The 17,104-nt window shown below is 44.2% G+C and overlaps 1 protein-coding gene across 4 annotated transcripts in view; it reads right to left on the bottom strand.

Moving 5' to 3' along the window:
- Positions 1-854: 854 nt before the first annotated feature.
- Positions 855-17,104, bottom strand: part of EXOSC7 (exosome component 7) — a 36,162-nt gene continuing 19,912 nt past the window's right edge. For 2 of the 4 annotated variants that reach the window (XR_678920.5, XR_010155044.1), the window contains exons 4-9: positions 15,937-16,102; positions 11,612-11,682; positions 7,813-7,936; positions 5,948-6,103; positions 2,130-2,288; positions 855-1,340 (exon numbers count right to left, since the gene is read on the bottom strand). Coding sequence is in view for 2 of the 4 variants with exons in the window: in NM_001251892.4 (NP_001238821.2) it covers positions 2,184-2,288; positions 5,948-6,103; positions 7,813-7,936; positions 11,612-11,682; positions 15,937-16,102 (622 nt within the window). In the remaining 2 variants the exon portion in view is untranslated. Of the gene's footprint in view, positions 1,341-2,052; positions 2,289-5,947; positions 6,104-7,812; positions 7,937-11,611; positions 11,683-15,936; positions 16,103-17,104 lie in introns of those variants that run through there. The other 2 variants (XM_009445320.5, NM_001251892.4) reach the window with 2 other exon arrangements.

Below are 17,104 nucleotides of genomic sequence, written 5' to 3'. Positions count from 1 at the left end.
CATGCCTGTAATCCCAGCACTTTGGGAGGCCAAGGTAGGAGGATTGCTTGAGGCCAGGAGCTCAAGACCAGCCTGGGCAACATAGTGAGACCCTCATTTTAAAAAAATAATTTGCTGGGCATGGTGGCATGCCTGCAGTCCCAGGAAGGCGGGAAGATCACATGAGCCCAGGAGTTTGAGGCTGCAGTGAGCTATGATTGCACCATTGCATTCCAGCCTCGGTGACAGAGTGAGACCCTATCTCTAAGAACAAAGAAAAGAAAAAAAATTAACTCGTGATTTGGAAGACTAAAGAATCAGACACAAAAACCCACTTGAATATTATTTAACATTGCATTTCTTATACTCCGCCCTTACTTTGACCAACTTCAATGTTCTTCTACCTAATGTTTATTTAAAGACCACTAAAGACAGCTGTGGCTCTGCTGGATGAAACAGGTCTGTCCCAGGATAATATTTTTCCAAGTCTTTGCCAGTCTCTGTCTTCAGTTTTCTCTTCTCTCACTCTGACAGTTGCAACAATCAGATCTTTCCAATAAATGCCTCTCCTGGAGAGTCCCTGCTCATATGGTGTTTTGTTTCATTTGCAATATACGTATATTACATGTAGGGGTGGCCTTCAGGGAAAGGTATGGGGTGGCTAGAAACAGATTCCACCATCTTTTTCTCTTCTTTCTCCATTTTTACTGGAAGTGCTTAGCCAGCCATCCAAGCTGGTAGCTGCTTGTCGTACCACTGGCATGGCAAAGCCTCATCCGTCTGTCTGAAGGGAAGTGAAGCAGAGCTGAGTCTGACATATATGACAGTACCCATTCTAATTTATGCATCTCAAAATGATCCACTGGAATCAACCATCAAAAGCAAATGCTTCTTAACTTTATTCACACTCGAGTTGCATCTCTGCGCCACCACTGCCAATGTTTTGTCATGTCACAGGCAGTCAACCAGGAGCAGGGAAGGAGAGACCAGGCTGATTTCTGCCTTGTTGGGAACACTGTCATGGTGCCTGTAGATAGTCACTGAAGAAACATAAAAGATGAAAACCCAGGCTGTGCTCTCAACAGGGCAGAAGCTCCCCCATTAAGCCCAAGTCTAGGCAGCTGCTTCTCTCCACAGGGATGGACCTGGCCTTGCTGGGAGGAACGCCCACACCAGGACCTCTGGAAGCAGTCCCAAGGGCTTCAGCTCACATTATGTTCTTTCCATTTGGTGATAAATTCCTAACGCCTTACCCCATTTGCTAACTGGAATGCAGAGAGCAAATGCCACGGTTGAAATGCTCTCCTTCGTGAATCAGCTCCTTCCCCAGGGTGTTTTAAGATTTAGGAGTTTCAGTTCCCCTAGAAAAAAAAACAAAGGCTGCTCTACACATGAAGAGACTTAATTTTAACACACTGCACAGTGAGACTACAAGCTTACAGGAAGAGCCTTCTGGGCCAGCAAGCATAGTCTTCCTTTCAATGCTGAGAGCATGAAGGCAGCTGAATTATCAAATGACAACATCTTGAAAGCTGCCTTCTTAATGCTGACAAAACAAAATCTTAGGAAACACCAGGGAGTGGTTATAAAACACAAAGCAATTTCAAAACAAGAGTGATAAGAAAGGATGGCTAAGGGCCAAAGTGGCTGCCACTAAAGCCCCTGAACCTAGGGAATTCCATTCGGATCTCTTGGAGGGCAGGAAGTCAGAGCTGGACTTTCCCAGGATTTGGGATGGCTAACCAGACAGACAGACGCCCTGGGTGTGTACCTGCAGCAGAGTGCCTCCTCTTTTCTCCTCTCCCAGAACCACCCAAATACACAAGGTGAATGAACTTTTCTTTGTGATTCTTATTTTTAAAGTTCTTCAAGGGGAAAAAAATTCACAAAATACATATCATAAGCATTTCCTGTAAACCAGTTTCTGTCAGGTCTTTACTCCAGCTTGTGGGGGTCTCCCTTGGTGGCAGAGCTCTGGATTTGTCTGCCACTCACTAGATAAGGGCCAGACCCAGATGGGTCACTGAATGGTGCCTTGGCTTCAACTGAAGAACTCTAGACATACCAAACCAGACCAGAAAATAGCCTTTAATTTTACATGTACAAATGCTGCTGTAAATTCGTAACAGCGAAGAAAAATATATACGAACCGGTTTAAAAGGAAAAGTAAAAAACAATCCACAGTTGAGCAGTTGATCTGCAAATCATCCCAGGAATCCAACTTTCTGTCTCTTGGGCCCCAGGCTTTCTTCCTTGTGCAGAACACTCTGCAAGGAGGCATGCAGTACCTTGCCCACACGCTTGCCAGTCTGTGGAGAAGGGACGGGAGAGAGCACACGCCCCCTTGTAAGGCACACACACTCTGACCAGAAAAGCATTCCTTTCTGCCAGCTAGTCTTTCTGACACTGTACACATTCCATCTGCCTTAGAGGACTTTTATTTAATTAAAGCAAATTAAAACAAAAACCACAAACCCCAACAACATAATAAATTTTGTAAAAATCGTCATATCAAAAAAATAAAAAAGAGAGACAAACACCAGCCCCCACCAGGCAACAAACACAGAGCAGCAAAGCCTGCCCTGGCCATTAGCTCATGCTTCACTATCCTGCTGCCACTGCAACAAGCAACAAAGTTGTCAATCAAATCTGGGCTTGGGTACAGCCAGGTGACACTGTACTATAGGGAGACCACAGGGAATCCAGAGTCTGTCTGGAGAAGAAACAGATGATGCCAAGGACATTTTAGTAAGCAGCTTCTCATTTACCTCCCATGAAGCCTCTAAGCAGAACTGCTAAGGTGTGACCAAAGTCAGTACCTGGATGGGATCTTTGGTGTTTACTGCCATGCTGAGATGCTAAAGGCAGTGAAATGTTGGAATCGAAACACATCAAGAGGGACAACCCACAAAATTAATAATCAGTCCCTACACAGCAGACACGAGAGGTAAAAAAAACAAAAACAAAAACAAAACAAAACAAAAAAACTCAATATGGCTGGGAGTAGTAGCTCATGCTTGTAATCCCAGCACTTTTGGAGGCCAAGGCAAGAGGATTCTGCTTGAGGCCAGGAGATCAAGACCAGACTGGGCAACAGAGTGAAACCCCGTCTCTACAAAAAACTAAAAATTAGCTGTGCATGGTGGTATGCGCCTGTAGACCCACCTACTCAGGGGGCTGAGATGGGAGGATTGTTTGAGCCCAGGAGGTCACAGCTGCAGTGAGCTGTGACTGTGCCACTGTACTCCAGCCTGGATAACAGAGCAAGACCCTGTCTCAAAAAACAACCACCACCCCAATATAAAAAATATATATTTTTCTTTATGAAACTGTTATTCTGTCTCTGGGCCCAAGAATCATTTTAAGAATACAAAGAACCAACCACAAATCTCTACCTTATCAGGTCTTTCACATTCCCATAGCAGTTTGGATTCAACTCTGCCACTGGTTCCATTCTCAACAATGTTGAGATAAAAACATCCATGCCTAAATCCCTGCCTCAATCTCTTCAGTTACAGGTGTATTCTCCCCAGAGTAATGACTTGTGTGTCTTCTCCCCTGGCCCCTAACTGTAACATGGGATGAGATCCCAAGTATGACTAAAACTCTTATGAAAAGATGATTTCGATCTAAAAGGCTGGGAAGTGATCACCTCTATGAAATGCAAAGTCAGGGTTAAAGGTCAAAAAGGCCTTCGAGGGCTGGATGTGGTGGCTGATGCCTGTAATCTCAACACTTTGGGAGGCCGAGGCAGGCAGATCACAAGGTCAGGAGTTCAAGACCAGCCTGGCAAACACAGTGAAACCCCGTCTCTACTAAAAATACAAAAAAATTAACTGGGAGTGGTGGCGGGCACCTGCAATCCCAGCTACTCAGGAAGCTGAGGCAGAATCACTTGAACCAGGGAGGCGGAGGTTGCAGTGAGCTGAGATCGCACCACTGCACTCCAGCCTGCGCGATAGTGTGAGACTCCATCTCAAAAAAAAAAGGGGCCTTTGGAAAGATTTTCCCATAACATTAGAAAAAGAAAAAAAAGTCTGAGTCTGTCAAATAGGGGTACCGATTATTCATATACATGAGGGTGGGGAGAGAGGACAACAAGAGGAGATGAGATGGACAGGATGCCAGGACTTGAGAGGGCCTTGACGCCTCTGAATCCAGATGCAGGAAAGCAACTGCAGAGGTTAGGGGTGGCAGCCTGCACAACTACCCCCAAGGCTCTCAGCTCCACTGAGTCATTTTCCAGATTGCTGCATCCCTGTGTGAGATAAACAGTAAGACAGGGCCACAGAGCTATAGTCCCCTGTCCAGAGTTAGCAGACTTCATCCCCCAAACCTGAGGGGAGGACAAAGCTCAGCTCACTGAACAGAGCTCTGGTTCTGCCATCTATGACAGCCAGGGCAGATCTGGTTTATAAGGCTGACATTGCACAGTGGCTGGGAGCAGGGGCTCTGGATGCACACAGTCTTGGCTTAAATCCTAGCTCCAGTATTTATGAGCAGGGAGGCCTGTAGGCAAGCTGCTTATCCTCTGTGTGCCACAGTTTCCTCATCTGTAAAAATGAGGACAATAATAATAGTTACCTCACAGGTTGTTGAGGACTAAATGATATATTTAAAGCAGTGAAAACAGTATCTGGCACATAGTACGCACACAATAAACTTTAGCTATTTGTTTACTGTGCTTGTTGTTGCTGTTTAAAGAAATTCTCATAAACTCTCCTGGGAGGGGGAAGAGTACCTTCTAAAACAAGGTTTGACAGTCCCTTGCCTAGAGGACTTTGGTAGAATTTATGCAGCATTAAGTCTGGAGAAATTTGAACTCAGGGTGCTTCATGGAGCACAGAGAATAAGAGCTGCCATTAGCTGAGAACTGATGACGTATCAGGCACTGTGACACGTGCTTCTCCTCTACACCTCACATCATCCTAATAACAACCTCAGCAGTGTCTGGGCAGATATTACTATTATCAGTCCCACTTTGCAGATGAGGGGTACTATGGCCCAGAGCCAGGTTTGCAGCCAGGGCAGTACACCCTCACAGCCCATGGTTGGGAACTCCATGCTATATACAGTGCTCATTTTGGCCTTTTAAATAACATGATAAAGAGAGAAAGTAGATGTCATGTTCTTGGATTCTTCAGTATGAAGTCATTGTTTCTAAACACAAAAGAAGAGTGCTTGCTATTAAGCAATGATCTCTGGGCATGTGTGGTGATATAGAGGTTGAAGAAAGTATGAATAATCAGATCCTGCTAACTCTGTTCCTGGAAGTTCAGTCAGTCAATCAGTCAGAAAGGTGAGGTGGATATAGGGGAAAGAAGGTCTGGGAAACAGGTGAGCAGGACCCTGTCCCTGCCCTGCGGGGCTTCTAGGCCAGTGAGGTGACAGACATGTGGGGCAAACAGTACAGAGAACTGTAGAAGCGCCTTGATGGCTCTGCTAGGGATGGGGGCAACCCAACCTAACTCCAGTGGGTCAGATTTCTCACCATCCCTGCTTGTCTCCATTTAAACACTTCTAGAGCTGTAATGAATTTGGGAGACAGCCACACTTCAGCCCATGCTTCCACCTTTACTCACCCACTTCTAGGGACAGGAAGCAGTGAGCCAAGAATTCTATTCCCTCATCAAGTCACAAAGGCCTGCACTTTTGGAGTTACGAGTGGCTCTTTACATTATGAAAGTCCAACAGTCTTATTTAGACACATAGAAATGAGAGGGGGGGTACTTACTGAGGACAATTAATGGTTACTGGTAGGCTCCTTACCTCCCAGTCCAGAGTATCCACCCCCACAACCCCCCTTGATTAGGTCAGCAGACCCCTGGCTCAAACCAGCTGTTCCCAAACCTCCAAGTTTGGGGTCAAGGCTGTGAATGGGGAGAATCCCCACGGTATGACCAAGGGAGCAGGAAGCAGCAGGCACCCCGGCCAGGTCCCCGCACCTTCCTCAGAACTAAGGCCTCACCTCCATCATCTCGAAGATGCTCTCTGGGTCCAGGCTGCCCTTCCCCACTTTCCTCACGCACGTCACAACTCCCTTGCTGGTCACCGATACCAGCAAGCTGGCCAGCGAGCAGGCCTCCTCCTGAAGAGTAGCATCCACCACATGCCGATAGCCAATCTGCAAAGGCAGGGTGCATGGCACACGGTGGGTCACGCAGGCCCCAGAGTCCCACCCCTGATGGCCTCGTGGTGGGAATCTCTACACCAGGCAAAAGTATTTGCACTGGTCATTCCAGGTGTTATCTTAGATTCTGCTCACGAGGAAAACAGCTGAGGGATTGTTCAACAATTCTCACAGGCCACTGTGTGGGTGGTACAATAAAAACACGATATGGAAAAACAGGACAAGGTGGTTTAAAACTAGAATTCAGAGACCAACCAAGACAAAGGCCACCAAGGCTTTCCAACAGAGGGGCACAAGGGAGAAATTCACACACAAGGCCACATGGACGTTTCACTGATGGCAAGGGGGAATCAAGAGGGTCCATGCTAAGGGATACACTCAAGAACAAGCCAAAGGCTGGGTGCAGCGGCTCATGCCTCCCAGCACTTTGGGAGGCTGAGGAAAATGGATTGCTTGAGCTGAGGAGTTTGAGACCAGCCCAGGCAACATGGCAAGACCCTGTCTCCACCAAAAATACAAAAAAATAGCTAGATATGGTGGTGTGAGCCTGTGGTACCAGCTACTTGGGAGGCTGAGGTGGAAGGGTCGCTTGAGGTTGAGCCGGGGCGGGTGGGGGGGTTGCAGCAGAGGTTGCAGTGAGCCTAGATTGTGCTACTGCACTCCAGCCTGGGCAACAGAGCAACACTCTGTCTCAAAACAAATAAACAACAAGAAAGAACAAGCCGGCTAGGTGCGGTGGCTTATGCCTATAATCCCGGCACTTTGGGAGGCTGAGGTGGGCAGATCACCCGAGGTCAGGAGTTTGAGACCAGCCTGGCCAACATGGTGAAACACCGTCTCTACTAAAAATACAAAAATTAGCAGGGCATGATGGCACGTGCCTGTAATCCCAGCTATTTGGGAGGCTGAGGCAGAAGAATTGCTTGAACCTGGGAGGCGGAGGTTGCAGTGAGCTGAGATCACGCCATTGCACTCCAGCCTGGGTGTTGCAGCAAGACTGTCTCAAAAAAAAAAAAAAAAAAAAAAGAAGCCAAGACCCAACATCCTGCCATCCTGTTGTCTGAACACTTCACCACATCCTGTTCATGAAGTGATTTCAGTGGAATTAAACCTGACCTGTTTAGCTTTATTTTGAGATAATGAATCCTGAGTGGAATTAGCTACAATCCCAGTCAATAGCCAATACAGGCCTCTTTGCACAGCCTGGGGCAGCATTAGTTATATATCATATCGGCCTGATGTTCAGCTCCACAGCCCTCTGTTCAGCTCCACAGCCCTCTATGTGAAAACCACTCATGATACCCAAGACCTGCTCCAACCTCCCATTTCATAGGAGGGACAGTGTTCACCACCCTGCCACTACTCAACCACCCTAGACCCCATAGAGTTGAGGTAATTAAAAGACATGGTGCTTTAGTGAAGCACATGGTATGTGAAAGGAGCTTAACAAACTCTGGCTACTATTACTACAAACACACTCATGGCTCCCAGGACCACGTCATATCTTCCAATTAAAAAGAAAAGAAAGAGCTACTCGTGGTAGTGGTTTCCAGTATAACCAAATTATTGGATTTGGGTAAAAGCTACTTCTATATGGTGTGTGATATTACAACTTCTTAACTTATTAAGTAACCTCAGCAGGTTGGGATTAGAGGAGACCCACACCCACAGGGAAGACAAAAACCATAAAATACAAGTTATACCTTGCACAGAGTGATAATGCAGGGGACATTCTCCACACTTAGTCGTATGCAGTCATAAGGGTCATCAGACAATTCAATGTCCTTCGACCCCTCTTCATCCTCCAAAACTCGAACCCTTGGTATCCTGGAAGCAGAAGCACTAGTAAAATTCCCACTTGGAGGAGGAAAAATAACTTCTTTTTAAGATTGAGAATAGGAGTTGGAATCCCTGTGTCTCACAAGAGAAAGACATGCTATGCCTATTCTTTATCATCCTCATCCCTGTCATCCCTGTCAAAAGCATACAGGAGGCACCGCAGTGCAATGAGGAAAGGCATCTTTTAGAAAATGATGCTGGGTCAATCAGATATCCCAATGGAAAAAAAAGAATCTCAATCCCTACCTCACACCACACACACGAAGCCATACCAAATAGACCATAGATATAAAAAATAAAAGACAAGACAATAAAGCATTTAGAAAAAAACATCTGCATGACCTTGGAGTAGACAACTATTTCTTGAACAGGATACAGAAAGAGAAAAAAGTTACATATTCAATTATAACATCATGAACTTCTGTATATCAGAAGACATCATTTAAAAACTAAAAATATAATCTGGGGAGATAAAATACTACCTGACAGATTACATAAAGAATTCCTATTAAACAAAAAAAAGACAGCCCAATAGAAAAATGGACAAAAGACTCAAACGTAGAATATATTTGGATGTCTTCATAAAAGAGGCTGTCTGAGTAGCCAATAAACCAAGAAAAGGTGCTCAATTTAAATATCTATTAAAAATGCAAATTAAAACTACACTGTGATACCAAGGCACAACCAAAATAACTATTTAAAAAAAAAAAAAAAAAAACGCCAGGCATGGTGGCTTATGCCTGTAATCCCAGTACTTTCAGAGGCCAAGGCGGGAGGATCACCTGAGGTCAGGAGTTCGAGACCAGCCTGGCCAAGATGGTGAAACCCCATCTCTACTAAAAATACAAAAATTAGCTGGGTGTGGTGGTGCACACCTGTAATCCCAGCTACTTGGGAGGCTGAGGTAAGAGAATCGCTTGAACCTGGGAAGTGGAGGTTGCAGTGAACTGAGATCACGCCACTGCAATCCAGCCTGGGAGACAGAGTGAGACTCCATCTCAAAAAAAAAAAAAAGCAAGAGTTGACAAAAATGTGAAACAACCCGGAACTCTTACATACACTGCTGGTGGAAGTGTTAACTGGTAAAACACTTTGTGAAACTGGCAGCATCTACCGTAACTAAAGATAGCCATACCCTATAACCCAGAACACTCCTCCCTAACAGAAATAGAGAAATATGTGCACCAAAGACATGCACAAAATGTTCATGATGCCCATCCCTATTTGTAATAGCCTCAAACTGGAAATGAACCATATGGCCATCAACAGTAGACTGATAAACAACAGCAGACTGGACAGTAGACTGGATAAACAGCAGACTGGACAAAGTCACACAATGGAACACCATACAGCAAAAAGCAAGCTATGACTAAGGCAGCAACACAGATCTCTCAAAACACAATGCTTAGTGAATGAGGCAGACACAAAACAGAACATAGTATATGATACCATTTATATCAAGTACAAAAGTAATCTATTCTTTTAAGATGCTGGTAATCATCAGTGAGTGTAATTGCATGGGGGTACAGAAGGTGTGGGATGCTTCTGGGGTGCTGGCAACATTCTGTTTCTTCAGCTGGGTACTGAAAAACACATTTAACCTATAAAGTCAATTCACTCCAGGCTGGGTTGGAGGAGCCAGGAAGGAAGAGGTGGTCCATCCAGCTACTGTAATGGAAACAGCATTAGTACTTTTCCCAGTTCCTCTAACAAAACTCCCCATGATTGAGCCGTGCTGGCCATCCATACACAAGGCAACATCTAGATCAGATCAGGGGAGCTTCAGCCAGAGAATGTTGACAAGGGCCAAGGAGTTCTGTAAGGGTCTTTCCCCATTTGAAGCCTTCCCATCAGAGGAAGTTCTACTAAGTAATATCCTATTTGAACAAGTCGTCAACCATTTACACACACACACACACACACACACACACACGCACGCACAGTATCTCCCAATTTCCCAACTCTTTGGCTACAACAAGACTGGGCAGAAGGGCTAAAGAATACCCTCAGGTGGCCTTTACCCTTCTAAAGGACCCTGAATATGCCAGTAGTCTCTCCACATACCAGGGGGACTTGATGCCTTAGAGTCCCCATTCCTTGCTGCCTGCAGGGCTGTTCTTGGTCTGAGGATGAGACTATGGCTGTGCCCATGACAGGTGTCCTCCCCTACCTGAGCAGCTGGGTTAACCTTTCTGGTATACAGTTTGGCCAGCAACTCCCCGACAGCTAAACAGCCTTGTCTGGTTCCCAGTCTCTCTTTTTGCCTGGGTGCCTATAGGAACCAGCTGGCAGATGGGGAGTCATTTCTGAGGCTCAAGATAAATCAGATGACAGCTTCCTTTCCTTCCCCAACAGGGCCCGAGCACCAGCTACTGCTGTGGGATCTGGCACGCAAGCTCCCACGGTGGCCAAGAGTGCCAGGCTCACATTTCAAATAGTCTCAACAAGGAGCCTAGTGGCACAGCTAGAGGTGGGGGACTCTACAGCTTTCATTCTCAGCAAATATTCCAGCCTGCAATTTTTGTCTGCTCTAAATTACACAGGGAGTCTAAACTCATCATAGAAAAGCTCTAAAAAACAGGTAAATGTTATGTTGGCCAAAATATGAGCACTGAAAAATAATTACAGTGATTACTTGGGGGTACATATTTCCAGACACATTACATATAAGAACTACCAAAGTAAAATACAACAAACCAACAAACAAAAACCAGGATGAGGGGACTGCATTTAGTGAACTATTTTCCATATTAACATGCCTTTAAATAGGCTGCTGTGTGGACTTCAATCCCCTCCATTGTGAAACTCAGGTTGTTTCCAGTTTCTTACCATTACAAAGCAGTGTAATGTTTATTCTAGGATGTGATGAACATCCTAGAATAAACATCTTTGCTCATTTATTCAATTATGTCCTTAGGTTATATCCCTAGAAGTTTCTAATCCTCGTTTTTTAATAGGATCCTCTGTTACCTTAATGTAGGCTCTCTCATAGGATGAACACCCTATCCCACGTATTTACTCATAAATGCTGCAAATTTTCCTCAAAGTACTTGGAGCATAAAAGGGGGAAAGGTCAATCAAACAGTCAGAATAAATGTCAACTCCAAAAAAGCATAGCAACTTGTCCCTTCTACACAACCTGTTTGGAAAGCTGAACCATGTGGAATAGCCATTTCCTCTTCTTAAACCAAAGGGAAGCCTGTTACCCTGCTTTTAGAACACACATGTGTACAATCAAGCAATATGTAAGCACTTACTATGTGTCAGGTACTGTTCATGGTGCTAGGAATATAGGCAAGTACAAAACAGGCAAAATCCTTGCCCCCATAGAGTTCACCCAGTAATAGTATTTGGATAGTTGGCCTGTAGGTGGTGTCTACTCTTTTTGGCTTCTCTGTAGTTTTCTAATATTTTTCTAAATGGTAGGTGTCTATTTATAAAAATAACAATACAAAAAATAAATACAGAATATATGTATATATGTAGTTTTAATTTACAAAATCTATCTTTTCTGGAGTTTAACGTTAGATGTCACCACTTTCAATGTTAAAACCCCCTGTTATCTTCACATATGAGCTACAATAGAAATTTCCTCAGTGTTCCATTACAAGTGTCTGCTCTGGTTCTCCACAGGTTCGCAGAGCTGTTTCTAGGAAGACTTACCTTGTATTGAAGAGAGCAGCCTTTACAGCAATGGAAATGGCATCAAACAAATTTCCACCACATTCCAGAAGCTAAGGGAGACAGGAATTGAAAAAGGAAAAAAAAAACAAGCATCACTTATTACTTTAAGTATTACCCCAGTTAAAGGACACTGCTTTTTTTTTTTTTTTTTTTTTTTTTTGAGACAGAGTCTCGCTCTGTCACTCAGGCTGGAGTGCAGTGGTGCAATCTTGGCTAACTGCAACCTCTGCCTCCCAGGTTCAAGTAATTCTCCCGCCTCAGCCTCCCGAATAGCTGGGATTACACGTGTGTGCCACCACCCCCAGCTAATTTTTGTATTTTAGGGTTTCACCATGTTGGCCAGGCTGGTCTTGAACTCCTGACCAAAAGTGATCCGCCTACCTCAGCCTCCCAAAGTGCTGTGGTATAGGCATGAGCCACCACGCCCAGCCAGGACACCGATTTTTTTTTTTCTTTCCCTAAATCTATTCTGTGGTCAAGGACACTGATTTCTAAGAAATGCTGACTGTGTGTTTATAAAATAAAGATAACATGTGGCTGCTCTCCTGGCTAGCCATGCAGTGACTGCAACTCACTGACACAGTCCTTCACCCTAATTACAGGCACTGCCTTGTCACAGCTGTGCTTACGTGGCCCATGCACACAAGGTCACAGTTGGCAGGGCTGTGGTACCAACACTCAGAGGCCATGGCTTGTGGGTGGGCTCCTCTCACAGGCACTTCAGGCAGTTGGGGCTGCCCTGAAGGTGGGACTGATCACCTTCATTTTGCCCCAGATAGCTCCCAATTGTACTCCAAGTGTTACTCCAATCTTTGCTAACATATGCCTGGCCTCCAAACAAGGAGAAAACGGTGGCTACTGATGTTGCGGCTGCTACTAGGTTCACATTTACTAGTGTAATTACCTCTCGTATGTAATGATCAATGTATATCTGATGCTCAGACATGAAATACTACATGTTTTACATTACTTATAATTAAGACTAAAGTCTCTCAGACAAGCTTCTGCCCATGAGCGAAAGTGTTGAGTGCACTTACGTGTGCTCATCTAGCAGGGAAAATTAGAGCACATTTAACTGGAAGGTGGCATATCCTTCTGTCCTCATTTTAGAGAGGCCTTGGCCTGAGGTTATGGAATAAAGCCGACTGGGCTGCCCCAAATAAGAAAGGTGAGAAGTCACACATAGAAAAGTCATGTAGTTCTGTTTTTGTTTAGAGTCTATCTCCTCTGCAGTTGAACTGTGAACTCCTAAAGGCTGGGACTCTGTAGTTTTGTTCATCCTTTTATCCCCAAAGCCCAACAGAAGGGGTGCTATGAGGAAGAAGGTTAGTGATTATTTGTGAAAGAACCCATCAAAAGACAGCCTTGTGACCAATCACCCCAACAAAGGTCAGCTGTGTGTTGTTAGTGCAGCAAAGTTCTAACAGTTTTCCCTCTTGGAGTAAAAATTGATGCCATTAGAGAACTATAAAGAGCAAAGCAAAGTGAAATTTCCATGAAGTTAAATTTTCACTCTCATAAAATAACCGAACTGGGGGAAAAAAAACCAATACTGGAAACAGGTGGGTCATCTGACTGTAATAGGTTTGAAGTAAGTAAGTATGAAAACATGGCAGGGTGCCCAGCAAATATCTGTTTGAACATGGGCTCTGTCTGAGGACTAACCAGACCAGTTGGTAAAAAGAAATTAGGAGGTTTCTTTTCTACTATCTTGCTTCAAGGATTGCTTCACAGATTTCCACCACCTCGCTTCAAACATGGACTCAATCTATTCAGTATATCACTCATCCACTGATGAAAATTATGTGAATGCCAAAAAATGGATCGGCCTCATCAATAACACAATTTTCAAAAATGCTTTTCTAATTCATTAAAAACTTTTCTGAAGATGACAACTTTTTTTTTTTTAAAGATGGATTCTCACTCTGTTGCCCAGGATGGAGTGCAGTGGCACCATCTCGGATCACTGCAACCTCCACCTCCCAGGTTCAAGCAATTCTCTTGCCTCAGTCTCCCCAGTAGCTGGGATTACAGGTGTGCACCACCATGCCCAGCTAATTTTTGTATTTTTAGTAGAGACAGGGTTTCACCATGTTGTCCAGGCTGGTCTCGAACTCCTGACCTCAGGGAATTCATCTGCCTTGGCATCCCAAAGTGCTGGGATTACAGGTGTGAGCCACTGTGCCCGGTCAGAAAATGACAACATTTTAAAAGCTCATGTCTTCTTCCAAAATAAGCAAAACCCTTAAAACAAATATTTCAGAAGAAATCCAAATGCCAGGAGTCTTAAAAAGAAAGGTCTACAGATGACAGGGACACAATGCACATTCCCCTGGATACTCCTGCGCACCATGTATCCATCCCCTGCTCACTGAAGAGGGCTGCTTCTGAGCTGAGATAATGTCCCAGTAGTCATCAGTTTTGTAAAAGCCTTCCCTAATAGAACAGGCTTCTGTTGCTTTGACTTTAACTGACTGAATCAAAAGCACATCAGTCCCCATCACTGGGCCATCCTACAAAACTACAAGTGTGCATGAATACTGAGGATGAACATAGGATTACAAAAGGACAAATGCAGTGTGCCACAACACTTGTGTCTTAACTTTCTCTAGTGGGGGAGGGGAGGGGACATAAACTTCTTCAGACACAGGATGGAACTGGAGAGTTCACGTCATGGGGCTGCACCTCCCTGGGCAACTATGAAGCCTGCCTCTACCATCCTCAGTAAGGACTACAGGCTGCCAGGTCCCACCTTCTCAAACCCAGGACCTGAAAAATTGCCAACTTAGTAGGAATGATACTACAAGGTACATCCCACTTATCAGAGATGGAAAAAAAGCAAACAGATTTGTAATTTCATTATTTTTACCTATTAGTGGTAGCATTGCAACAGTAACCTGCTAGATAATGGTTACCACTGCTACCTTTTGACTATGCTCCATCCAATATCAAATTAATTTAAAAATATCTAGAAAACTCCACCCTGTCTCAATAGAGCCAACATGCAGAGCCAGGCTGTTTCTTTTCATGAAGTTCACCATCAGTTCACAGATCTCCTTTATCTGCACATTCATTAAAGAATCTATTTGGCCAATAGCTTAGCTTTTTGTCCTTCATCTGAAGTGGAAGATGTAGTTGCTAATCTCATGGTTCAAAACAGACCCAACAAGAGCCTATATATAAACAAGCAACCAACTGCTACGTGATTATACAAAAGCAAAATTAAGGCCAGGCACGGTGGCTTGCACCTGTAATCCACGCACTTTGGGAGGCCGAGGCAGGTGGATCACTTGAGGTCAGGAGTTCCAGACATGCCTGGCCAACACGATGAAACCCCATCTCTACTAATAATACAAAAATGAGCCAGGCATGGTGACATGTGCCTGTAGTCCCAGCTACTCAGGAGGCTGAGACATGAGAATCGATTGAACCTGGGAAGCAGAGGTTGCAGTGAGCCAAGATCACGCCATTGCACTCCAGCCTGGGTGACAGAGCAAGACTCCATCTCAAAAAAAAAAAAAAAAAAAAAAAAAAATTAATTAGAGCTACACAGAGAAGTTACTGTCGAGTGCCAAAACCTGGGTAGAGGAGTATTTGGGAGGCAAAGTACAAGGGAAGAAATGACGGGCTGGACTCAAAAGACTCCCAGGGGAGTAGACTCTGTGTGGGAGGAGGCAGGGCCTCTGGGGCCTCACCCAGGAAACTAAGGGCAGGCACGTTCTGAGGTGTTTAAAAGAAACGATGGCACAGTGAAGTCAAACCAGGTGTTCACATCATACAGACCTGGCTTTGAGACTCAACAGCACTACTCACAAGCTGAGACCTCTTGGGCTAGTTGATTTACCTCTCTCTGTCTTAGTTTCCTCACTTATAAATGGGAAATATAACAGTGTCCATTTGTAACAGGTTTATAAGGTTTAAATGAAAATGCATGTAAAGAGCTAATCATCCTTCCACACAGAATGTACCAACCTGTTTAAATTCTGCCCATGAACTCTGTCTGGCACCATCCAGAGACCATCTCTTGTTTTACTCTTCCTGGACAATTTTTATGGGCAATTTTAGGTGCTATCATGATATGACTATAATTTTATCATAGAATGGCATTATATATATGCTGCTTACATCTATGTTGTATTTAATTTTTAAAAAAATTATTATAGGAGACCATCTTTTCCCAACTAATCCCACCCTATAAGTTGAAAGCATCCACCTGAAGAGGGAAAAAGCGCTGGAAGGAAAATAGGCCAACTAGTCTTTCCAACAAAGGTAGAATGTGGCCAGTACAGCACAACGATACTCACCAGCACATCCACATAGAGAACCCAGCAGTGCTCCCGAGGACTAATGCAGAGGGTCTTTAGGTCGACACTGCTTTTATTGTTAAATATCCGATAGAGGGTGTTAGCGATCTCGGTGCCAAGGTCATCACCTCCTCTACCTTCAAATTCAGGGGTAGCACTGGCTGAACTATACAAAACAGAAACAAAAAAACTGGGTGAGTCTTTCCAAGTGCAAAAAGCAAAGAGGCAAAGCTTTATTCCAGTTTCCCTGTAGAATGCTGGAAGAGCCAGCTGCTCGACAGAAAGTCACTGAGATGAGGAAAGGATGGCATCTGCCACTTTTCCTGACTCCAGACACATGTAATGAACCAGACCAGCACTGTGACCTGGATTTGTCAGTGTGTGTGATGGGATTTCCCAATAGCATCTAACAGAAGCCATCTTTAGTCAAAGAGAAACGGGAGAGTGATGGTAATGTGAACCTCGGCTGATAATAATTAACTCTCTTATCTTCAGAGTATAATAAATACTCTTCTCTGGCAGGCCTAGGAAACTGAGAGGCCTAGGGAACGAAGCAGTCTGGGTTACAGAGGGGTTTTGTCATATACACCACCTCTAGTTTCACAGCTTTAGAACACACTACGATACTCTCAATATAAAAACCACAATATAAGTACAATAACCTTTCTGGAATAACTTAAAAGACATGTATGATAGTATGTCAGAGCTTTGTCAGAAACTTTAGATATCACTGTACTGAAGAGAAGGAAAATGAAAGAAAGCAAGGGAAAGATTGTTGGCTCATAAGTAGTAGGTTACCTCCTTCATTTGATATTTTTCAAGAGAAAAACTTTTTTTTTCCCTTTTTGGCTTCTTGATATTTATGCCCAATAACCTCAACAAAACTAACAGGATTCAACATTAGCCACCCTAAAAACACTGAAGTGTTTAACAGGACATTCCTGAGAGTTTTGGCTTAATACAAACAAACCCTTAATATGTATATGAGATAAGTAACATTATAGTAATCATTTTACTGTAACAATAAAGGACTAGAAAGGTAAGAAGCCAGTGGTTTCAGCATGGACTCTATAAAATCACATATTAAAGCCTTCTGACCCCTTGCCCATCTGGAAGGTACCCAGCCCTGCACCAGCTACCAGAGACCTAGAGACTAAGTGAGGTGGAT

Source organism: Pan troglodytes, chromosome 2 (genome assembly GCF_028858775.2).
Source record: "Pan troglodytes isolate AG18354 chromosome 2, NHGRI_mPanTro3-v2.0_pri, whole genome shotgun sequence".
Taxonomy (NCBI): Eukaryota; Metazoa; Chordata; class Mammalia; order Primates; family Hominidae; genus Pan; species Pan troglodytes.
Note: the sequence above shows the minus strand (reverse complement) of the source record. Positions and strands in the feature narration are given on the sequence as shown.